The sequence below is a fragment of the Suncus etruscus genome, chromosome 11 (assembly GCF_024139225.1).
Source record: "Suncus etruscus isolate mSunEtr1 chromosome 11, mSunEtr1.pri.cur, whole genome shotgun sequence".
Taxonomy (NCBI): domain Eukaryota; kingdom Metazoa; phylum Chordata; class Mammalia; order Eulipotyphla; family Soricidae; genus Suncus; species Suncus etruscus.
Genome location: NC_064858.1, coordinates 82,030,267 through 82,055,850, shown reverse-complemented (window position 1 = coordinate 82,055,850; position 25,584 = coordinate 82,030,267). Strand labels below are relative to the sequence as shown.

Genomic DNA, 25,584 nt, shown 5'->3' with positions numbered 1-25,584 from the left:
TCCTAAGTGGAGCAGGAAAAACCTCTTTAACAAGTGATGCTGGCAAACAAAGATTTCTTTCTTTCTTTTTTTTTTTTTTTTTTGGTTTTTGGGCCACATCCGGCTGTGCTCAGGGGTTACTCCTGGCTGTCTGCTCAGAAATAGCTCCTGGCAGGCACGGGGGACCATATGGGACACCAGGATTCTAACCAACCACCTTATATCCTGGATCGGCTGCTTGCAAGGCAAACACCACTGTGTTATCTCTCTGGGCCCAAACAAAGATTTCTAAGATAAACTTATAACACATTCCATTAATTTTTCTCACCACTTTCCTATATAATTTTAAAAGCTTAAAAAAATAAAAATATTTTAATGTTGCATGCAAAAAAAGATTGTGGTAATATTGTACAGTCTTTAAATTTGAAACATACCAGTTGTTTTCAAACTTGAGTCCTAAATCAGTGTACAATAAAAATAAAAATCAATCATTATATAAGATGACTGATTAAAAATCATTCACACAAAGCCCTGGCACAGGCCTCAGAAGAATGGGCATTCTCCATTCACCCCTGATCTAGAGAAGACATCTACAAAACATCCAAGGTTGTATATAACATCACCTGGAGGCATTCCTCTACCAGGGAAGACCCTACAGCTGCTCTGACATCAATCTACTCAAAAGAGACTTCCCTTAACACTGAGAAAACTTAACAAGAACAATGACCTGCTTACTGGACAGGGCTTGCTGTATTGCCCCTTAAGTGCGAGGTTTGTCTATAACATCACCTGGAAGCAATCCTCTACCACGGAAGACCCTACCACAGCTCAGACATCGTCCTGCTCAAAAGAGACTTCCCTTAACACTGAGAAGACTTAACAACAACGACCTGCTTACAGGACAGGGCTTCCTGCATTGCCCTTTAATGGTGAGGTGAAATGAGAAGACACTCCACATCATGACTTCAATGTAGGATATGCAGATTCCAGGATCTTTAATACAGAAACATGATACCAACAACAGAGACTGTATGAAAAATGTGTTGGCACTATGGACAATGTCTTGGATTGGACGATAATTTGCCTGAAGCCTAGAGTTGGTCTTATGCCAGGAAACTTCAGGGGTAGGATCTCTTTGTATTTAGGCCAAGGTTATTCCTTTCCATGCCTCTCATATTTTGGTGGGCCTATGCAAACAACAATTTCCACTCTAACACCGTTTTTACTGTGCTCCTTTGACTCTAATCCTTAAAAAAAATACCCACTTAAAATTTGAGGTTACTTAAGCTAATATGCATGTACATGGAAATGTAAAAAATACTATGCCTCTAATGTTTAAGGAGTTACGTAAGTTTTATGGCTTTAGATTGCCTTGTGTGCTGTTAAGAAATATTATAATGTGTTACAATCTGGGGACTTGAGGGACAAAGTAATTGTACATGGATTCTGTTTTATTTATCTTAACATTCTTTGGCTGAAAGTTCAAAGTTAAGATATCAGCAAGGGGACTTCTTCTGAGAATTATGTTATGGGTGATTGTCCTTCCACTGTAACTTTACCTTGTCCTCTTTCTTTGCATCTTTTGTTCTCATGATTCAAAATAAAAAAAATTAAAATAAAAAAATCATTCACACAAAATAAATTCCATTTAAATTTATATTTGTCAGCATCATGCTGACCAAAGATAAATGATAATCCATTTATCCATTTGAGAGAATATCATAGTTTCTCTAAATTAATGATTATTTATCTCTACATAAAAATGTTACAATGGTATATATATATACTGTTTATAGAACAATGTATGAATATATTAAAATTTCACATTACTACAATGTATATATATTTATGGCAAATACTTTATAAATATTGCTACACTGCACAATGATATATTAGAACTTCATTCATAAACTCAATTTCAGAGCACCATTTTAAATGTATCACAAATTTGCACTATACGTAAATTTTCCTCATAATATTATATACTTGAATAATTTTAGATTTTTAAAAATAATTTTAATAAGATCTCCAGAGAGATCAATACAGATGTCTATAATTTTTCCCTCCAAGCACTCAGTTCTAGAAATATTATTTACATGGATAATGATTTTAAAACAGGTCAAGAAAGATTATTTTAATTTATATAAACAGTGGTATTATAAGACAGTCTAGTGATAGTAAAACTTGTATCTCAGAAATTTTCCAGGTTTGTGTTAATAACATTTTAAGCTAGGCCAATAGCCAAGCTTCCATTAATATATGGTCATGGCACTAAATTTTGTGTTGAAAATATAAATGCAATTAATCAAAATTTCTTTAAGTGACAATGATATAAAGAAATTTCAGGGTTTAAAAAAAGTATATCATATATGGAGATTGCCTTGCAAATGGTTAACCCTTGTTCTAATCTGAATACCACATATAGATACCCAAATATCATCAAAGTGATACCTGAACAGTGCCAAGAATAAGACCTGAACACCTTAAGTGTGAACCAAAAACCAGTAACAAAAGGATTACCACAACCACACCTTCCTTTTTCACTACTATTTTTGTCATATTACAGATGGTAGGCAAAATATTTATGAAGTCAAGAATAAAAAGCAACTAGATTACCGAGAGTAAGGAGGCTATGCCAAATTAGAACTATAGACACTTCAAAAAATTTCAACAAAAGAATTCAGCTATGTAAATTGATTTCATACTGTCATTTTTCCAAAAATATTTTATAACTAATTTTATACTATATTAATTTATATATTTATACTATATTAATCTATCATTTTGAGAAGTTGAAAAAACACTTGCTTTGCATCTCCCTGATGATTAGTGATATGGAATGTTTTTCATGTCTTTTTTATATTTGATAAATACAGATGTCCATGTACAAATGCATTCTTTGAGTAAATGTCTGTTCATTTCTTCTCCCTATTTTTTGATGGGGTTAGATGTCAGGAGATGCAAACAAAAAAACGAGATATCATCTCACACCACAGAAACTAGCACACATCACAAAGAACAAGAACAAGCAAGGTTGGCGTGAATGTGGGGAGAAAGGAATTCTCCTTCACTGCTGGTAGGAATGCTATCTAGTCCAGCTTTTTTGAGAAAACAATATGGATACTCCTTAAAAAATCGAACATTGATATGATCCAGCAATACCAATTCCTAGGGTTATCTCCTAGGACCACAAAACCACAATACAATAATGACCTCTGAACTCCTATGTTCATAGAAGCATTATTTTCAATAGCCAAAATCTGGAAACAACCCAAATGGTCAACAACAAAGGAATGGCTAAAGAAACTGGTATTACAGAGTGTAATGGTCCGAAGGTTAAGGCGCCTGCCTTGTACTCGGTTGACCCAAACAGACTGTGGTTATAATCCCGGCATCCCCTATGGTCCCCCGAGCCTGCAGGAGTGACTTCTGAGTGCAGAACCAGGAGAAACCTCTTAAGCCACCTGGTGTGACCCTTAAACAAACAAACAAACAAAGACGAAAGAAAGAAAGAAAGAAAGAAAGAAAGGAAGGAAGGAAGGAAGGAAGGAAGGAAGGAAGGAAGGAAGGAAGGAAGGAAGGAAGGAAGGAAGGAAGGAAGGAAGGAAGGAAGGAAGGAAGGAAGGAAGGAAGGAAGGAAGGAAGGAAGGAAGGAAGGAAGGAAGGAAGGAAGGAAGGAAGGAAGGAAGAAGAGGTAAAGAGAAAAAAGAAAATAAAGAGAAAGAAAGAAGAAAGAACAACAGTAACAAAGAAAAAAGAAAACTAATGATATAGTTACAGAAAACATAAATGAGAAATACAAATAATTTGTTATTCCACAAACTAATATGGCAATTAGAAGTCAACAAAATTTTTGTAAAAATTATGTGGAAAATGGGGCCGAAACCATGGCGCAGAGGTAGGGCCTTTGCCTTGCATGTGGCTGACCCAGGATAGACAAAGGCTTGATCCTCCAGCATCCCATATGTTCCCCCAAGCCAGGAGTGATTTCTGAGTGCCTAGACAGGAGTTTGTAACCCCTGAGCATCACTGTGTATGTGGAAGAACTTTTAGTGTCATGTTTTATAATATTTTAATCAGATTTCTCAGTGTAAAGTCATTTTAAGAATGAACTTGTTAAATAAGTAATTAACTTATAAAATATTACTTATATTTTAAATTGATTATTTAAGCTATATATTATAGTTAATATTAATGCTTACATGTGCTAACAGTTAAGTCACCATAATTTTATTTAATCTTTCATATACAAATTATACATATATTCATGCATCTTGCAGATTGATAATATGCAATACTTTAAAGAATTGTAATTTATTGATTCCTCTGTGTATTACAATGAGTTCTACATGGTCTTATGAAAATGTTTAATGAGTGTTTGTTATTAATAATGAACTCAGGAAAGGAGATTCTTTTCCCTTGGGAAAGTACATGGGCTTTTTTATCCTATAATTTTCATTACACTTATCTTAATGGGAGCTTATAAAATTCTTTACTTCACTATTTCATTCATTTAGATTGGCTAGAAAATTTGCTGAAATTATTTTGAGGCAGTCATTATTACCCCAAAGTGTTTGAACACGTGGCTAGTGACTTCTCATTATAATATATTCACTTTTATTTTAATTCTCAATGGAAGAAGAGCATTCTAATTTTGCTGTAACTGGGTTTATATATCAGTTAAGAAGCAACAAGTCAAGTAGAAGATATTGTTCCATCGGAAAAAATACTTAATCTCAATGGTATGTTTTTCCCTTCTTCAGTATTTCTTAAAGACTTACCTTTTTTATTCTTACTTTTATATCACTTTTATTCTTTCCATTACTTTCCTCATATTTCTACTTCCTTATTAACTTAATTTTTTATTTCACTATTTATATTTTTAACTTAGAAGAATCATAAACAGTATATAAACACTTAATTTATTGTATCATATTGATCAAGATTACTTTGCACCAGGTAAACCTACATTGATGTAAGAGATTGTAAATGCAAAAAATAACCAGGAAACAAGAGAGTAGGTACCAATATTATACTGTTGAATTTATATTTATTAAAAAAAATAAGAGAAATGTAGTGGGAGAGATAGTACAGCAGGTAAGGCAACTAATTACCTTACTTATAACAAGGCGAAACTGTTCAATCTCCAGCATCCAGTATGTTCTGCTGAGCACAATCAAGAGTGAATCTTGAGTGAAGCACCAGTTGCACTCCCTCAGTATTTCTAGTGATGGCCAAAACCAAAATAAAAACATTACTTAGTGAATTTATAGCAGAGTTAATACTTTATAGATATACTGAGTAGATGTGAGGAAAGATCAAAGGATAAGAACATTGGTTATTGCACAATAATTTATATCCAATATTTATACAGGTAGATTTGCACTTTTATTAATAGCATTATATATATATATAATCTTGTTGAAATTGGTTCAGTTCTCTAAAGCAGTGACATTAATATGACTATCAATTAAAAAACATGAGAATAATATAACACTTTAGAAATTATATATTGAGAAAAATATTAAATTGTGTGCATGTACATTCATTAATGGCATGGCCTTATATAGAAGCAAATCACAACATGTATATTTTCATATTTCAAAAATATATTTATAAAATAAAAGTTTTTGTAATGTTATACCTGTCACTAATTATTTTAAAAAGAGATAATATATAAAATAATAGAAATATTGTACCTGAATATATTTGTTAATAGAAACTTCACATAATTTTTTTCTCCGTGTTTTTTTTTAACCAGAACAGAAACAGATCCTGTGACAGCAATGAAAAACCACACAACAGTAACAGTGTTTATTTTAGTAGGGTTAACAGAAGACCCCAAATGGAAGATTGTGCTATTTATCTTCCTTCTAATCACCTACTTGCTAAGTATTTCAGGGAACTTGATTATCATCACTCTCACGTTGTTGGATTCTCAGCTCAAGACCCCTATGTATTTCTTTCTTCGAAATTTTTCCTTCTTAGAAGTTTCTTACACAACAACGTGTATCCCCAAACTGCTTGCTACCATGGCCACTGGTGACAGAACAATTACCTATAGCTGTTGTTTAGCTCAGTTATTTTTTGCTTTCCTCCTTGGTTCTTCTGAATTTTTCCTCCTCTCGGCGATGTCCTATGATCGCTATGTTGCCATCTGTAAACCTCTGCATTATACAACCATCATGAACAACAAAGTCTGTATCCGCTTAGTGTTAAGTTCTTGGATTGCTGGTTTTGTCATAATCTTTCCAGGACTCATCATAGGCTTAGGACTGGATTTTTGTGATTCCAATGTCATTGATCACTTCTATTGTGATGTTGCTCCTCTCCTACAACTCTCCTGTACAGATACTAGTTTTTTGGAGTTGATGAGTTTCATCTTGGCTGTGTTGACTCTCCTGATTACATTGATAATGGTCATTCTGTCATACACTTATATTGCACGGACCATTTTAAAATTTCCTTCTGCTAATCAGAAAAAAAAGGCGTTTTCTACTTGTTCCTCTCACATGATTGTCCTCTCTATCTCATATGGGAGTTGCATCTTTATGTACATTAAAACCTCAGCCAAAGATAGAATATCCTTAATGAAGGGAGTGTCATTACTCAACACCTCAGTGGCTCCACTGTTGAATCCTTTCATTTACACTCTAAGAAATCAGCAGGTAAAGCAAGCTTTTAAGCACTTACTACAACGAGCTCTTTCTTTATCCAAGTAGTCTGGCAGATTAGAATGGAAGGGAAATCAATCATTGATCACCAGAACTAAGTTTTTTCTATAAAAAAAAATTGGACATGATTTTCTTGTTTCATATATGAGAATAGTATACATGATGGATATTATTTTTCTCTTTATCATAACTGTCATATCTATAGCTTTTTTCCTTTTCATTTACACTCTAAGGAATCAGCAGGTAAAGCAAGTTTTTAAAAACTTTCTACAATGTTCTTTCTTTATCCAGATAGACTGGAAGCACAGAATAGATGGGAAATCAATTATTAGGACAATTACAACCTAGTTTTTCTGTTATAAAATGGACCCAATGTTCCTTTTAGGCTATGTAAGATATAGTACATATGAAGGATGTCTATTGATACTTCTTGATGCCTTGGGCCAGAACAATAGCACAATGAATTGGGCATTTGTCTTACACATGGCCAATCCAGGTTTGTACCTCAGGATCCCATATGGTCCTCCAAGCCTACCAGGAGTGATTTCTAAATGCAGAGCCAGGAGTAACTCCTGAGTGTTGTTGGGTGTGGCCCCCAAACAAAACATAACAAAAGCTAACAAATAATTATGCAGGCCTATTCATACACTCATTTTTTGAGATGTCAGTCCATTCATATTTATTTTGTCTATCTAAAATAGTTCTTTTTCAAGTATCACATTATTTTCAATTCTTAAATTTGATTCTTTTGTCTCTTCTTTCACTTACATCAACTTAATATTAAAAAGATATTTTAGCCCACATTGTGTACTAAACAAATGAGACTATTGATGATTTCTATATACATGCCATATATAGATTTTTATATTTTATTTTATTTCTAATGTTAAATTTACTGTGATTCCATGTTTGACTTCATTTTCTTCTTCTTTTTTGTAGCCTATTAGTTTTATATTGTTTTACTTTTAGGATATTTAAAAAGACAAAGCTGAGATTTATATCAGTATTAATTTTTCTGTTCTGAATGAAATAAATGAGCACGCCACACTGTTTAATATAAATTGTGTGTCATATGGCATTTGTGTAATATTTTGTTGCTTGCAAGTAATAAAATTTGAAACATTTGTGTACTAAATTGATGTAACCTTAAAATTCATAATAAAATGCATTTCACAAAGAACACATTTGGTAATTTACCAGATATACTTTATTCGTATAAAATGTATTTGTTATATTCTACAATTATGTTAGAATAAAAAGTGTTAGAATAAAAGTCATCTCATTTTGAGACTTAGAGAGCTAATTTTAGTGTATAGAATTACTATTGAATGAAAATAGTAATAGTGATTATTATTTCATTTAATTTTATATTCATTATATTTTATTAGAAATACAAGGTATTTCCTAAGCCCTTTTCTTTAGAAAATGCAACAGTTATTTAACAAGTTTTTGTTAAGTCATCATAGTTTTCTATTGTAAAAGAGCTTTTGTTTCACAGTTGGTTTGCTGCTTAATTTATTAATCCCTCTATCAGTATTTCAAGATTCTTCTATTATTTTATTAGGATCTCTCTTTTCCCACCATATTAACTTTCTCAATTCCCATGGTTGTCTCCACTAGGATTGTTTGATCTTTTTTATGTAATTTATTTATACTCTGCATATCAAACTTAGTTCTTGGTTTTTTTTTTTTGTTTGTTTGTTTTTTGTCTTTTTTTTTTTGTAAGTAGCTATAGGGCCTTGGAAAGAATAAAAATTTTCCACTTAGTTAATGGACTTAAGCCCTGCACAGCATGCCCTTCTCCTGCATCATTTACCAGTGTACTACCAGGGATCTGGCACCACCAAAAGGTGGTTTGGTACTTTTATTGAACTATTGATCCCAATTTGCTGAATATCGGAGACTCTCTGGGCCCTCTGGGGACTACTAGGGAGCATCACACCTCCCAAACTTTCAAATCCCTCCAAAATATAATAAGAACAGAAAGGATATCAAATGACTTAATGTAATTGTCTTAGTACAATGAAAAAGACAGTTATCAGAAGTAAGTTAGTATTTGCTTTTTTAAAAGTGTGTACTGAGCCGAGGAGGTAGACCAAAGTACTGCAGCATGTTTTGCATGACTGGAAAAGGTTAATTAGCCAACATTGCATCATATTTAGCACCACTGAGTTATGTAACTTCATTGAGTTCTGTGCCAAGTATGACCTCAATATATTACATATAAAGGCTGTGGAAACTATGAACTTGTATTTTAAAATTAATTTTAAAATTATATATTTATAAGTAACTCAATTTATTCAATAAATCAAAAACACTAAAAATATAGTAATGATGTTATTATTCTAGATTAAATGTAATTAATCATTTTAGATTAAATGTAAATTGACATATTTGTTAATCAAACATGTAGAATTTATATGGTACTAATTCAACCAAAGAATAATATTTTTATGGAACAAGTTAAATTATAAATGTGTATAGTATTTTTTTTCTGTTTTGTAGAATTTATGTTAGAGCAATCAGAGTAAAATGACAACTTGTTGAAAATTATATTCTATAATATATATAAGTGGAGCAAAAGCTGATTAATAAATGTAGTATTTATTATATGACTCTATAGGACATGACTTATTTCTAAATATTTTTAAATTTAGTTATTTTTTAAAAGCTAAATTTTTAAAAAGCTAAATTTTTATAAAAGTTAGATTTTATAAATAGCTAAGTTTTATAAAAGCTGCCCTGGTGACTCATTTCATGAGGCCCTTCTTCTCCCACCTCGTCCCCACAATGTGGACTGTTGCTTGCTACCAGATTCAGCTCCAGAGGGACCCCCTGCTTGAGGACACTACCTGACTACTGCAAACTATTCTCAGAATCCACAAGACAATGGTGCAGGATGAAAATGTGCCCTGGATATTATACTCCCCTAAGTCTATCTCAAAAAGCTTACTGGAAATATCTATATCTTCTTTGTATGTTTCTGTAGACACATTTCCTTAATAATATAACTCTTGGTGTTTATTTTAATATGTAAAGATAACATCCCCATCCCATTTTTATTTTGTTTTGTCTTGTTATTGTTGTTGCTGCTTGTTTTGGTTCTTCTTAGTAGGAAATTCTAATAGAAAAGTCTAGCTTGGGATAAGAGTTCAGGTCAAAACTAGGGCACAGACATTGTATAGCTTGTTATTTTTACCTACAAATGCACTGATAATATAATATGGAAACATTACTTTTGCATAAGCACACAAAGTGGGGAAATCTTAAGTATAAAGAGAAGTTCTTATATAGAGGGACAAGAAACATAAACTTTATAATACAGGGGCAACTTTCACCCTGAATATTTGTCATGGGCATTTGACTAAGACCTCAATTAATCAGACATCAACCTTCCAACCCTGAACCCCAGATTTCAACCTTAGAACTAGCACAATTCCCTGCACCAGAACCAGGAATCAAACGCCCCTTGTGGGAGGCCCTGATACCGCTTTGGCACTCACTTATTCCAGCATAGGTACATATGACATCCTAACAATGAGGAAACAGCAACAACTTGATCTAAGGGTAGGTTGCCTACCTCACCACTGATTGGTGAGAGAATATCAGAAGACTCTTCGTCCTAGGATCTATGCAAAAACCAAGATCTCTAATTACAGAAGACTGACTTTGACAACTGCAATTGAGCAGAATGTTCCTGGGACCATAAAGAAAGACCATAGTGTTTGACAACTAAAATTTTCAGAGCCTCTAGTCTGTCTCATGATAGTGTGCTTCAAGGGTAGATCACATCTACACCTCATCTCTTTTTCTTCTTTTAATTTTATTTATAGCTTCTAGATAGGGGGTCCTGCCTTTTGTTTTTACAGAACCATAGAACATAAATCATCATGTTCCACCTCATATTTTTATGTCACCTCATATTTTTATGTCTTTCTACAAATAAAGAAAAGAAAAGAAAGTTGATAGGACACAGGGTTCCCAGGTTCAAACATCCCAAGGGTTCCCAGGAGCATTGAGTGGAAATAAAAATGGTCAGACCTAAATATCCAAACAAAATCAACGACAACAGAATTTAGACACAAACTATAACAAGCTATACATAAAAAATTGACCTGATATACTATTAGTCCATGGCGCTAAGGGTGGAGGTATGTATGGGTTGCATGCTGAGAACTATAGTGGAAGTCGGTATAACTGTTGGTGACAATAGCCCTAATTCACTATCATTATGAAATACAACTGTTAAAGACTTGTAAGTCACTCTTAGTGTTGCTATAGAGACATATGTGGTGCTGAATAACGAACCTGCGTCTCCAAGGAAAATATTTTGCCAGCATTATTTGTCCCTCTCTAGAAAACTCAATTTTGCTAAAATTTTTTACCTTCAATGTTCAATTTCACAATGTCATACAAAAGCATAATTCATACACTAAAATGTATGAATTGGAGCAAGTATTGTGTGTTTGCTTTGCTTTCCACTGACTGTGTTCAACCCTTGGCACAGCATTTTATCCCTGGAGTCCCTCAGATCTTATTGCTGAGCACAGAGCCAGGAGTAAACCCATAAAAATAGCAGAGTATTGCCCACAACCTCTCTAAAAATCTAGCCAAATAAAAAGTTTGGACCTAACACTAGATTGAATAATAATGGTATTATTGAATACACCTGTCTGGTTCTTTATCTAAAGGGAAGGATTTATATTTTTCAAAGCTGGATTTATTTTATCTGACTATGTAATAAAATATATGTCATCTCATTTAAATAAAGCATGTTACCTTCTACCTAACTACCATAAATTAAAGAGAAAATATGGCCTCTCTATACTGGATAGACTGGATCAGAGTTCATAATAATCATCTACTTTCACTACTCATCATTTTGTTTCAGATCATCTCAAGTAGCACCATTAATGGTCTAAATAGCAAAGTAATACATGATAATTTACTTTCTTCTTGCATGTGGTGGCAACAATATTTACTTTCTGTTAAAATTTTCAATGATGTTCAAAAACTAGGTAAATATATATCCACTGTTGTTTTGCCTGGCACTTCTCACACATAGGGGGTCAAATAGTTTTTAATGATCATGGTTAATTATACCTAAATGAATCATTTGCTTTCAAGATAGTCAATCATCATAAGGTAAACAAAATTTCAGGCTATAACATAGTGCATACAAATCTCTAGAGTCCAGTATATCAAACACACAGACATAGATAGATAGATAGATAGATAGATAGATAGATAGATAGATAGATAGATAGATAGACAGACAGACAGACAGACAGACAGATAGATAGATAGATAGATAGATAGATAGATGATAGATATATGATAAATAGATAGATGGAAGTTCTTGTTACATAATATTTTACTAAGAATGATTATAAGTAACATCAATCCCCATGACCATTGATTTTAGAAACTATGTCCCATATTTGTGAAAGTTTGTGTGATAGCATAATCCTGACACAGTCTTCTAATATGTCCCACTGAAAAGTTTCTAAGATTCAACAAATAAAAGTAGAATGGGTTATACCATGTATAAATAAAAATAAATCCAAAATAAAAAAATTCTAATTAATGCTGGCTGAGAGCAAAGAAATTAGTTCAGGATATGAAATAAACACACCTAAGCTCTAAGAGATCTATACAAAGAGACCTAGCTCGAAGTCTCAACCTGTGCATTGCCATTGTCCACAGGCAGAAAAAAGTAACCACTGGAATGAATGCCCCTACACAAATGCCTCCTGTCCAAAGTGGCCCAGAGAGTGTCTCTAGAATCTATACAAAAATTGCTGGCCATGGTTACACAAGAAGAGTAAGAAAGTGAAAAACCCCCAACACATCTGTCTCCTAAAGAGACTCCAAGGAGTGAAGTGTCAAACAGATTAGTGAGTAGTAGTAATCAGACATCTAAGGTAACAGAGATCCAGAGACGGTGTGAAAAATGATCAAAATTTGTTTATAAATAAAGACTGACAAAAATCCAGAAAGTTCCTCCAAAATAGACTTTCTAATATACCTAAGGAAGACTTTAGAACATTACATGTTTTGGGATATAAAAGAGACATTTGACTAGAGAATCAGATATATTGAAGATAGGCTGATAGTAAAAGTAAAGGAAGGCAAAGAGAAATAAAGGAAAATAAAAATATAGTAGAAGGTCTTATCATCAGAGTGAAAAAAGCTTAAAATAAAATCTTTGTACTTGAAAATATAGTTAAGAACTCTCGTTTATAAGTAGAAGCAATATTAGAGAAAATAAGAAATAACTGTTAAATATTAATTATAAAGTCCTAGTGATGCATGGAGAGGGTGATGAGGCCTTTTTTGGCCCAGCCCAGCACCTGCAGCCCCCTATGGCCTGGTGGATCTGTAGGTTAGGGTAATGGTGAGGAAATTATCCACAGCAGCCATGAATTTTTAGGAGACATCCAGCTTTATTATAAAGCCCAAACTGCCATGTGCGTATCTCAATGGTTTCTAAGCTAAACAGACTCTGAACCCAACTATCTCTCTCCTCCACCTGTTCCCTCTTCCTTGCTCAGGTTTTTCTCCCACCCTTCAGACAATACCTTTGTTTCTCCCACCGTTCAGGCAACCCAGATGTGGGAGGGTCTGACCATCCAAATAAGATAGTCAGGAAGATGGGGGAAGGTTAACATCTCCGAGTTCTTTGTTTAAAGAAAAGAAAAAATTGGGGAGGGGATTAAAAAAAAAGAAAATAATAATAGACAAGGTTACAAAATTTTTGTTTTCCTGAACAATGTGGGACAAAGGAGGGAAACCTAATATTCCCCAAAAGCAACAAAGTTTAAAGTGTATGATAAAAGTATCAGCCTTTCCCATAAACAACTTTTCTACAAAATACACCTGTAGTTCAAAATTCTTAATGCTATCTAACCAAGCACATTTATACTGGAACATCCTTAGTTCCTTTCATTGAACTTCCCTAAACAATATTACAAGAACATTTCTGCAAAAAATACAGTTGAAAACAGGTTACTACATTAAGATATACCATAAACCATTATGCAATTGAAAATATTAATTAGGAAAACTATAAAGCACATTTACACCAGCCAGAAAATGATGCAACTAGGAATGAGAGATAACCTGAAACAGTTCAAATGCAGGAGGTTTTAAAATTCAGCTTCTGCCAGGCTTCGCTGGGCTGAACTTTCTCTCCTTTTTTTCCTTATTTTCCCATCACTATCACCATTGTTGTATAGACATGGATAAGCTGTGGGCGACTTCCCAGGACATATGGGTCACCACTTGGCGTTGGCTCCACGGATCCCTGGGCCCCCGCAGAATCCTGGGTCCCTCTGGTCATCCTGGCTGGAGCAGCTGTGCCAGAGGCACTAGGCAGATCATATGGAGTGCGGCCACATCAACCTCACTTGCCTGTCCACAGGATGGGAGCTTTCTTGCTGCATCTCACTGAGGAAGTAGTCATCACGTCTCACTACCGCTGCCTCTCACAGCTGCCATAGTCACCTCGATCTGGGAATTTAAAGCAATTAAAGTAGTTTAAACCTGAAAGTCCAAACTTTCCAAAGCCAAAATCCATGTTGGGGGCTGTTGGTCACATCCAGATATCAGTCCACCATCAATGAAGCCTTTTATTTCTGGTCTTTTCCCAATCATTAGCCTCTATAAGTTTCTGAAAACTGGGAGACCAAGGTCCTTGGAAAAGTACTTTTTGTAGAAAAGTTGGGGGGGGGGCACGTTTGGGGAGCTCCTCCGAGCTTTCAACTACCCTGTTTATAAAACTGCTCACTTTGCCACCAGAAAGGGTCTCTGCCATGTTTAGATCAGGTGCCATGTGGCCCAACCTTTTGGGCTTTCCAGTATCACTTTAGCTGAAAAGAGCCAAGATTAACCACAAGATGAGGAATCTCACCATCAATGAGGTCTTATGTGAGTCAAATAGTCAAAGAACAGAGAAGAGTGGAATAAAAAATAGTTGAAGAAACAAATATCAGTGGCCTTTCTAAATCTGTTTTTTTTTAATAAATATTTTCATTTAAGCACCATAAGTACCAACATGTTTGTAGTTGGGTTTTAGTTATATATAAAAAAAAAAGAACACCTCCCTTTCACCAGTGCAATGTTCCTACCACCAATGCCACCATCTCCCTCCTCCCCACCCCTTGCCTAGTTTCAAAACAGGCATTCAGGGGCTGGAGAGATAATACAGCAGTAGGGCACTTGCCTTGAAAGCAGCTGATTCAGAATGGATAGTTGTTCCAACCCTGGTATCCCATATGGTCCCCAGAGCCTGCCAGGGGCAATTTCTGAATGCAAAGCCAGGAGTAACTACTGAGCACAATTGGATGTAGCGCCCCCCCCAAAAAAAAAAAAAACTTGCTCTCATTCACTACCATTGTCATGGTAGTTGTCAGTGTGGTTATTTCTCTAACTTTACTCACCACAATTTGTGGTAAACTTCATACTGTGGGCTGGACCTTCCAGCCCTCATCTTATTGTCTCTTTTTATTATTACAATAATGGCTATTTTCTTTTCTTAAAACCCATAGATGAGTGAGACTATTCTGCATCTATCTCTCTCCCTCTTGACTTATTTCATTCAGCATAAGAGTTTACCTCTGCATCCATGTATAGAAAAATGCCATGCCTTCATTTTCTTAATAGCTGCATAGTATTCCACTGTGTATGTCTACCACAGTTTCCTTAGCCACTTATCTGTTGTTGAACATCTGGGTTGTTTCCATATTCTGGATATTGTTAACAGCACTCCAATGAATATAGATGTGCAGAAGGCATCTTTGTAACCATCAGGGAAATGCAAATAAAAACAACAATGAGGTACCATCTCATACCACAGAGACTGGCACACATCAAAAAGAACAGAACAGGGCCCGGAGAGATAGCACAGCGGCGTTTGCCTTGCAAGCAGCTGATCCAAGACCAAAGGTGGTTGGTTCGAATCCCGGTGTCCCATATGGTCCCCCGTGCCTGCCAGGAGCTATTTCTGAGCAGACAGCCAGGAGTAACCCCTGAGCACCACCAGGTGTGGCCCAAAAACCAAAACCAAAAACAAAACAAAACAAAAAGAACAGAACAATCAATACTGGAGGGAATGTAGGGAGAAAGGAACTCTCATTCATTGCTTATGGGAAAGTCTAGTCCAGCCATTATGGAAAACAATATGGATGTTCCTCAAAAATCTGGAGTTGTGCTCCCATATAATCCAGCTATATAACGTCTATGGTTATACCCTAGTATCATAAAAACATTTTTAATAAAGAACAAATGGAATTCTTTAAGATTAGCCAATGTTAATTAAAGAACTAAAGTATAATTGAAAGAGATAATACTTGAAAAATATTTTATTATTGAGGCTACTTGCATGGATATTAATAAAATGTAACATATAATGACTTTACTGGTTCTTGAAAAACATTTCCAATAATAGTTAATAAAATAAAACTATTAGGAAAGTGTAATTGATTGGAATATATTTGTATAAAAATAGCAAAGCTCTACTGTAGTCTATTCAGATTGCTATAAGAAACTACCACAGATTAGGCAGTTTACAAAATAAAGGAGTTTATTTCTTCTATTACAGAGTCTAGAAGTCCAACTTAATAGTTGGATATTATAATCTTCACATTTATTGCTTTCCTTACACTATAATGAAGTAATTTTCAGAGCTTTGGGTACTAGGACACTAATATGTGATTTCTGAAGAAATACATTCACTCTATAAATGGATTATTGTTAGGCTCTACAAGTCATTATCTCACCGAGGAGAAATGGATCTGGAGCAGAGATCACTGCAGGAAATAAACCAGGCCTATACTGAGAGAGTGAAACACCTGAGGTTGGGATCTTTTTGACTCTTTTAGGGACAGAGTGTTGCTGCCAAAACCACATATTTTATTAAGTACCAAATCACTCCTAGTGAGGTCAAAAGGCCTATCTTGAGCCAGTCTGGCCCTGGTATGCTTTAGACATGTAGAACAAGATTGTAAGAAGGAAAATCTTGGTTGTGGATGAAAAAGTTGTAAACAAATATAAATAAGCCAGGGATTATTTTTATTTTGGCTGAAACTAAGTTGTAAACAAACAAATACACAGATATCATGGATTATCTTTGTTTAAGGTTAAACCAATTTGTAAGCTGTAAACCAACAGTTCAAACCCTACACCCACCAAACTTCATCACTTCAATATCTCCTTATATTACTTGTAGCTTGCTCTTCCAATTTTGGAACAGAAGCATCCTTAAAGTAGTAGTGAATTCAACTCTATAGGACCTACAAAACAGAAAGCACTGACAGAAATAATTTTCATACAAAGCTACCTTGCTATCATTACAGTTTACAATAATCATATTTGTAATCAAGGTGTTTAAATAAAGATATTAATAAAAATAAATGTCAAATAATTATCTGCAATAAGTATAGTTGTTTATATAACTGAGAATGTGCTCATAATTTTGTAACTCAATTTTCTGAAAAAGATTGTGTAATTCATATTAAAATGATTTCCAAAACTTAATAAATATACAACATTAATTTCAAATAATTGAATATATATTTTCTTACATAATTTAAAATGTAATAAAACATACATATAATTTTAAATGTGTTTAGGCATTAGGAGTCACAATACACTAATAAGACAGACAGGTTTACAATGTTCACTCACTGAACCCACCATCTCCCTATTAATAGAAGGAATATTCTAAGGAATACCACCTAAAGGAAGGAATGTCATCGTTCTTCCACCAATGACCAAATTCTACCAATACCCTCCCTTCTTAGAAAACTCATTTGAGGAATCAATGATTATAATATCAGACACATTCATGCAGTATCATTGGTTTTTGGTATATATAATTACCTCATCTCTAGTCCACTAACATATATGTATCTTAATTATTGTTCCTACTTCTTTATATCCACTATTTCTTCCCTCTCTACTACTTGATAATTTCCTAGTCTCATTTTTGTTATCCACAATCCACAATCAAGGTTGTTTCCACTTTGATACCTCCCTTCCCTTTATATGCTATTCAACATATAACAAAACAGTGAGAATATTCATTATTTGTCTTTCTCAAACTTACTTAGCTTCATTTAACATGGAACCTTACGATTATATTCTAACGACATAACTTCATTTTTCTTTGTAGTTGCATAGTATCACATTTTGTATAAATATTACAATTATAAATGCAGGGTCCAGAAGCCCCCCAGGGGGGCCCGGCCAGCAGGAATTAGCTGGGGAAGCTTCTCAGACGACTGCACTCCTATTTTGCTGAGTGAAGGCACAACCACACCTGTAAGAAATCTGAGAGAGGTTAATAATAAAGACCCAAGGCAGCGTCTCACTGTTCAAGGGTACCTTTATTGGCTACAGTTCCTTCTTATATAGTGAAGGAGAAGGGGGCAGTACAAAGGTGATGTCAGTCATACTTTTGGCGCGAAGGCCCATACAAGGCAAGGATATATTTCAGGTTTCAAGGAACAAAGAAATTTAGGCATTCTCTAAATAAGGAAGTGGGCAGTGGGTCTAGGGGGGCTGGATGACCTTCAAGTTATGATGAACGTGCTGTTTCCATGGAAATTTCTAGTGACCTTCCAGCTGCATTCCTAATTGCTTAACTATCAGGAGGTGGTGCGAGATGTGCCTGCCTCAGTGATCTTGAACAGACAATGTAGCATACACTTATTGATAATAGCCTAGTTCACTCCGGAATGTGGTCTTAAGGAGTGAGGCCTAGTTTCTGATAACGGTACCAGGCAGCTTTTGCTCTCCTCCGGGCTAGAGCTAATTATATCTTGCAGCTGCATGCCTTTCTCTTTAGCTCAAAAAATTCACAGCAAGACTGCAAAATGGCTTTTAGGTGAAAAGCTGGGCTATGGCAGAAAGAACAGCAATATGGCCTCAAACAAGTCAGTCCCCAACATCTCCCCCTTTCTCTTCTAATAAAAGAAGGAAAGTCGTGAGCGGGTGGAAGAACCGTGTCTTAGGCTACAAGGTTTGACCAGGTCGGACACGGCCAAAGCCGCATTTAAAAGGTGGCTACAAACGCCGTGGGTGTGCACAGGGATCCGAATTATGCGCTGTAGCCTTTTCGGGCCGTGCCCTAACTGGGACCTTGCTAATCCCGTCGTAGGTGTCTCCACAGCCGAGAGCACAAGTGCCGGAGCGAGCTCCGCTTGTTAGCTATGCGCTCTATCTCCTGGAAACTTAGTGGCTGGAAAGGCGGCTTGGTGACTAAAGCCAAGTTTTCACAGGAGCCACGCGGGGTTAGATGCTGGTAGTTAACCTGAATAGAGGTTTTTGTCTGTTCATCTACCTGGTTCTTAATAAAGGCAGTGATTTTGCGGAAAATCCATGGGCTAAGAGAAAGGAGCAGCATGAGGCTAATGAGTGGGCCCAAAATAGTGGACAAGATAGTGTGAAGCCAAGGAGAAGAGAAAAACCAGCCCTGGTACCAGCCTTGTTCTTCATCGAAATGTTTTTCAAAATCTTTTATACCGTCACCAATGTGTTGAACGCTATTCCTAACTAATCCAGGTTTATCTTTGAAAATACAACATTGTTCCTTAAGGGCTACACAGACTCCCCCCTCTTACATAAGGGCAAAATATAGAGCACGACGATTTTGGAGAACAACATCAGCAAGGGAACTAATAGTATCTGTGAGAAATTGCAGACTAGTTTTGATTTCATTAATGTCTTGTTCCACTGCTTGAGTAAGAGTGCGGAAATTGGATTGAGAGGATACAAGAGAGTAGATACCAGTGCCAGCGCCAGTAGCGCCAACAGCAAGGAGCACTGCAAGTGTAATGGAGGTGAAGGGCTCACGGCATTGTCGAGAAAGGGATTGAGAAGAATAGGAATAGGGTGAGGCGGCAGGAGAGGGAAAGATATGTTCTGAGTGAATGGTGATTTTTGGAATGAGAATAACGAGAATACAGTAATTATGTGAAAGGAGGAAAGAAGAACGAATGATAAAAGGAGTAAGACCAGAAGCACAGGCAAAATAAGTACCATTGGGAGCTAACAGATAGGGTTGTGAGGAGGAAGAATTGTAGATGTCAATAGTTTTGTTGCACACGTCAAGTAATTGGCTAGGAAGCAGGGAGTTGTTAGGCTTAATGCAGAGGCCAGAGCCTACGACTTGACCGACTGTAATGCCATGTTGAGGTTGTGTGTTCCAACGGAGGTCAGAGGGGTTGGAGGTAGAGGAAAGGTTGCCAAACACTGCAACACCTTCATAGAAAGGAGGTTGAGGAGAAAAACAAAGCCAACATCTTTCATAGGCAGGATCTGTAAGGGCAAGAGCAGAAGCATTTATGAGATTGAGAATAACCTGAGAGGACGGAGAAGGACCTGAAGGCATAGTGAGCTGTCTGAGAGAAGGAGAGGCAGATGGAAGAGGATAAGGAGGAGAAGGCATGTGTGATGGACCTGAATGAGGATGAAGAAAGGTGTTAGGACCAACGGCGAGGGGGTGAGAATTCGGCAACTGTTTAAGTAAACGGAGGGAAAAAAGAAGTCCAGGGTCGGTACGCCTAACGTAAAGTCTGAGTCTCCATTGTACGGGTTGAGTCCAGTGATGCTGACGTCTAGCAGCAGTAAATTCGATGATGAGGGGGTTACACCAACTACGGGTAGCAGAGGATGCATCACAGTTCAGAAAAGGAGGAGTTGGGGGGCGTGAAACGGTGATGAAGTCCCAGGAGGAAGAGGGTTTCCAATAAGCAGTTCTGGTGGTTTCACAGCCCCAGGAGGCGCAAAAGTGTTGGTTATGAGCGCCACACTTATAGTTGCTGGAACGGGGCCGGTGGTGACCAGGGCAGACGTAGAAGGTGGTGAAGGGGTGGCGTAGTACATCACGGCGAATAACAGAGTTGCAGCCACCGCTAGCAGGGGAGTAATAGTCATCGGGGTTAACAGCACGAGGTTGAGGCAGGCGGAAATTGGAGGTGCCCCAGTATAGGCTTGCACCCATGGTTAGGGCACAAAGGTCGACTTGCAAGACCGGCCAAGGGATGGAGGTAGAGAGGATGGAGGTTGTTGGTGGCATCGGTGGGCATCCAAGGCAGCTAGGCAGAGTGTCTAATTCAGCATTGTCAAAGGTGGAGTCAGTTAGAAACAGGTTTGCAGGAATGGCGTCTAGCAGGAGGTTTATAAGAAAACAGCTTGGCAGAAGGCAAAATGGTTACTTTATATAAAAATTAAGAATTTGCAGAAAACATTAGCAATTTACATTACACTAGTTATTTTTGAATACCACGGGAATGCTATTTGACCTTTGTTAGACTTTGGCATAAAAGAAAATTTATAATTAACAATTGCTAATTAAAAAAAATTTTTTAAACTGAATATAAAGGATTTTTCTTAAACATCTAGTTATTATGTTAAAGCTGGATGCTATTTTTTAGCCATAAATACATATTCTATAGGCTTGAACTTACACATAGCAGGAAAGCCAGGTGACTGCAAAGTCCAGAAATTCTCCAGGGAAAAGTTATTCCCGATGGCCATTGAGAAATCTGGGGTTTGCCATCCCTCACACTTTCCGCCATGTTCTTAGAAGGACAAAGCTAGCTTAATACATAATTTTTAACACATGATTTTTAATTGTAAGATGCCAGTTTGTGAACTGACCAGACTGAACCAGGTTGAAAAAATTAATTGAAATTTAAAAAATGGATAAGGCTTTAAAAATTGTATTATTATAAAATGTAGAGATAACAAATAAACAGACAAAACAAAACAACACTAAACACAACATTTTACACTTGTGGCTACTTTCATTCATCACAACAGACACATAAACAGACAAAAGGATTGATTTAAGACTTATTTATAAAAAATTGACAAGCGCTTTTAAATATTTAGCTAACATGTTTGTGAGAAGAAGAGAAAAAAAAAATTTTGTAGAAAAACTTTTTTAGTTTTGAGAAGTACTTAATGTAGATGGAGTGGAACTTTGCTGAAAATAAATTTTAAGGTTTAGATTTAACACAAAACATTTTTAAAACAATTTTAATTTGAAGTTTAAAACATTAAGTAAAATGGTTAATGAGCACTGTAGAAGGAGTCTCTACTTGGAAGTATGAAATGATTTGCTGTAAATGAATAGGTTTTCTTTAAATTGGTTTTGCAGTAGAACAGTAAGACAGCTGCAATAAAGTGTTAAAATTTTTATGATTAAATACAATAGCATGAACTATGATTATTAAAGGTATAAAAACTGATTTTTTAAAAAACAAACAACTGTTTTTACTATGAAGACTTTAAGTGAATAATTTGTAAAAAATATTATATACTAAATTAACTAAATGCTTAGATTATTATAAAATATAGTTAAAGACATCTGATACATTTACACACTTAGAACTTAAGACTAAAATTATATTTAATACTAGTTAATTTGCTTATAAAGTTTAGTTACTTTTATATATTACTTATAAAATTATATATAATATATTTTTCATTTATATTATTTTTTTTACTGCGACACAAATATACAGATTTGTATAATGTGCTGATATTTTGAATGCACTTAAAATAATAGTTCTTTCAATGCAGAAATAAAGAACAACCATTGCTGTAGCACAAAGTTAAAACTAAGGGTACTATAAAGCACACCTAGGTGTTTACTGTGCATTAAATTAACTATATTGTTTAAAAAGGCTAACCACATTATTTTTCACATAATTTTGTAAATACTTTAAAAATTAAAATAAAACTTTTAATAGAAATATAAGATTTAAATTTAACACTTTTGTGTTCGTTTGGATTTTAAAACACAAAGAAGTTTTTCTTTTACCAATATTTTGTTATCTGTAAAGTGACAGAATTATGACCTTGCTTTAAAATTTTCTGAGAGGCATGAAAAAAAAAAGTTTATTGCTCTTATCTTTCTGTTGCTTTTTAATGTTTTAATAATTACTTTACACCACTTAATGCACTAAACTTAATAACACATATTTGACGAAGTGTAGGGCTGACAAGGTGAAGCAGAGTCTTTCACTGATAGCTCGGGGAGGGGCTAGCACAGTTAACAGCAGGAAGGCTAGAGGCAAATTATTTACAGTTAGCAGGGTGTAATGATATAGAGAAAAAAAAAAAGCAATCTTTTAAGATTAATTACTAATTTATTGGAATTAGAGGGAGTGGCAACCGAAGAGGGGAGTCTGGGTTGCAAAAGCACCATGAGAATCATGGTTTTATTAATTGATTTGAGAATATGCAAGAGATGCTACTTTTCAGATTTTTTTTTTTGAATAACAAAGATTGGGTATTTCAAGGTGAATTGGAAGGCTTAAAGTGGGAGTGTCAGGGCTTGAGCTGGCTGTTCTCCAAGGCTGGCAGGAAAGAGGCTGAAGGAGGCTGAGGATTGGTTTGAGCAAAGTAAAGGGTACATTAGGCTCAGAAGTTTTAACAGCAAAGTGTAGATATCGCAAGGTTTTATGGCTTAGCAGATGATACTTTGTAATTATCCTGCTTACTGTGCCCTTAGAATTTTTTGTAGGCACTGCAGCAGTTTCTGTTTTATGGCACTTAGCCTCACTTTCATTAGTTTGTCTCTTTGAGTTCTCAAGAGGGGGGGCCTGGCCGTGGAATTCAGTGGGCAGAGGACAGACAACTATAGATTTAGGAGGGGGGGGGGAAACGCCTGAAGGGCAGAAACCTGTGAATTAAGAGAAGCAGCCTGTTTTTGAAGGCTTAAGATTTGTTTAAGATTTTTAATTTGGCCAAGTAGTTTCATTTCTATAGCTTTAAGAGGGGGAGCGGTGAGAGGAGGGAATCTGCCATGGTTAGGGACTGAGCGTTCTCCGCGGTGGAGGCTGCTGAGCAGGCGGGGGAAGACTTTCTCCATTAGGGAGAAAGACAGGAAAGGTAGTAGCACTGGTTTTTGAGCTAAGAGCATTATCAAGTTTGTTAGAGAGGTGAGAGACCATGGATGTAATTGTGGTGAGTTGGGAACTCAAGTCAGAAAAAGGGGGGGGGGGAAGAAAGCAGCAACAGTTTGTTGCCGCGTGTGGGGGAGCTGCTGGAATGCTGGCTCTAGGGAGCGACTTCCAGGCATAGAGGGCAGCAAGAGCCATGTTGGCAAGCTGGGACCTGGAAAGTGTGTGCTGTACCTTTAAGGTATGAAAAGAGGCGAGGCCAGCTATAAGAGCTTAGAGATCAGGATTCCTGCCTATCTGCAAGGGCTTTGCAGCGGAAAAAAAAGTTAACTTCCCAAGAGACAAAGAGTTCAGCTTTTAGATTCTAAGCAGGAGAGCGTATAAAGGGGCTTGGGGGCCATAGGAGGTTACGGCTTGAAATGGCTCTTTGAGGCTTTTCCAATTAAAGGCTTTGTATTGTTGCAATTGCTGGCTAAGGAGGGGAGGGTGGTGAAACAGGGACGGAGCTGAAGCTAGGGAAGTGAAGGGCTGTTTAGGATTTTGCACAGAGGGTGCAGCGGCCTCTTCTGTAGGGGTCTGGGTGCATAGAGCAGAAGCATGGACAGAAGTAAGGGAGGGATATAAATGAGAAGCATTAGAGAGATCTTTAAGAGCATTAGTTACTTTGGAGACAAAGGTCAGTGGTGGAGGGAGGACAAGGGGAAGTATTCTCAGAGGGAGAAGGGAGATGAGAGACAGAATTAGAATGAGAGGGAGTCCTGGAACACTCACGGGAGACTTGTTGTACATGAGATTCAACGGCATGGATGATGTCTTTGGCGGTTCCGGCATTTTTAGTTACAATGATATCTCTTAACAGGCTCCAATATTGGAACATAATTTTTTCCTTCTGTGAATCATCATTATTTACAAAATAATCACTCATTTCATGTCCTACTTTGTCCCAAGTGGACGCAACAATTTCTGGACAGGTAATAATAAACCAATGACATACATTATGAATAAACATAAGAAAATTACAAATATTCTTTTTTGGTAACCTCTACATGTCTGGCTTTCAACTCAGACTGAATATCAATAATGAATTTAAGTTCAGTACTCAATGAAAACACCCATGGAAGTGAAGCCAACGGGCGAAGCCCCAAGAGCCAATCAGGGGCGGTGATCAGAACGACTGAAAAAACTGCAGTTTAAATATTTGATTAAGGCTAACTCGTTTCAACGCCTACCCGGATGGGGTATATCCTGCGATTTACGAAACAGCTCCGGACTCGCCGACCCGTAGTCGTTCGGAGTGTGGCGGTGGTCTTCGAGCCCAGCGTTGGGCGCCAAAATGCAGGGTCCAGAAGCCCCCCAGGGGGGCCCGGCCAGCAGGAATTAGCTGGGGAAGCTTCTCAGACGACTGCACTCCTATTTTGCTGAGTGAAGGCACAACCACACCTGTAAGAAATCTGAGAGAGGTTAATAATAAAGACCCAAGGCAGCGTCTCACTGTTCAAGGGTACCTTTATTGGCTACAGTTCCTTCTTATATAGTGAAGGAGAAGGGGGCAGTACAAAGGTGATGTCAGTCATACTTTTGGCGCGAAGGCCCATACAAGGCAAGGATATATTTCAGGTTTCAAGGAACAAAGAAATTTAGGCATTCTCTAAATAAGGAAGTGGGCAGTGGGTCTAGGGGGGCTGGATGACCTTCAAGTTATGATGAACGTGCTGTTTCCATGGAAATTTCTAGTGACCTTCCAGCTGCATTCCTAATTGCTTAACTATCAGGAGGTGGTGCGAGATGTGCCTGCCTCAGTGATCTTGAACAGACAATGTAGCATACACTTATTGATAATAGCCTAGTTCACTCCGGAATGTGGTCTTAAGGAGTGAGGCCTAGTTTCTGATAACGGTACCAGGCAGCTTTTGCTCTCCTCCGGGCTAGAGCTAATTATATCTTGCAGCTGCATGCCTTTCTCTTTAGCTCAAAAAATTCACAGCAAGACTGCAAAATGGCTTTTAGGTGAAAAG

General features: G+C 36.4%; 1 protein-coding gene and 1 non-coding gene across 2 annotated transcripts; one reads left to right on the top strand and one right to left on the bottom strand.

Annotated features, from left to right (window-relative positions):
- The first annotated feature begins 5,765 nt into the window (after positions 1-5,765).
- On the top strand, positions 5,766-6,701 carry LOC126022593 (olfactory receptor 6C74-like). The gene has a single exon (XM_049783562.1). It carries the CDS (start codon positions 5,766-5,768, stop codon positions 6,699-6,701), a length of 936 nt encoding a protein of 311 aa, XP_049639519.1.
- A 15,492-nt stretch (positions 6,702-22,193) lies between these two features.
- Positions 22,194-22,323, bottom strand: LOC126023109 (small nucleolar RNA SNORA22). The gene has a single exon (XR_007500321.1). It is a non-coding gene; the product is annotated as a small nucleolar RNA SNORA22 (small nucleolar RNA).
- Between the last annotated feature and the right edge of the window lie 3,261 nt (positions 22,324-25,584).

Bases quoted from the DNA above. Each gene is read 5' to 3' on its own strand.
- LOC126022593 (XM_049783562.1), top strand. From the start codon at position 5,766: ATGAAAAACCACACAACAGTAACAGTGTTTATTTTAGTAGGGTTAACA.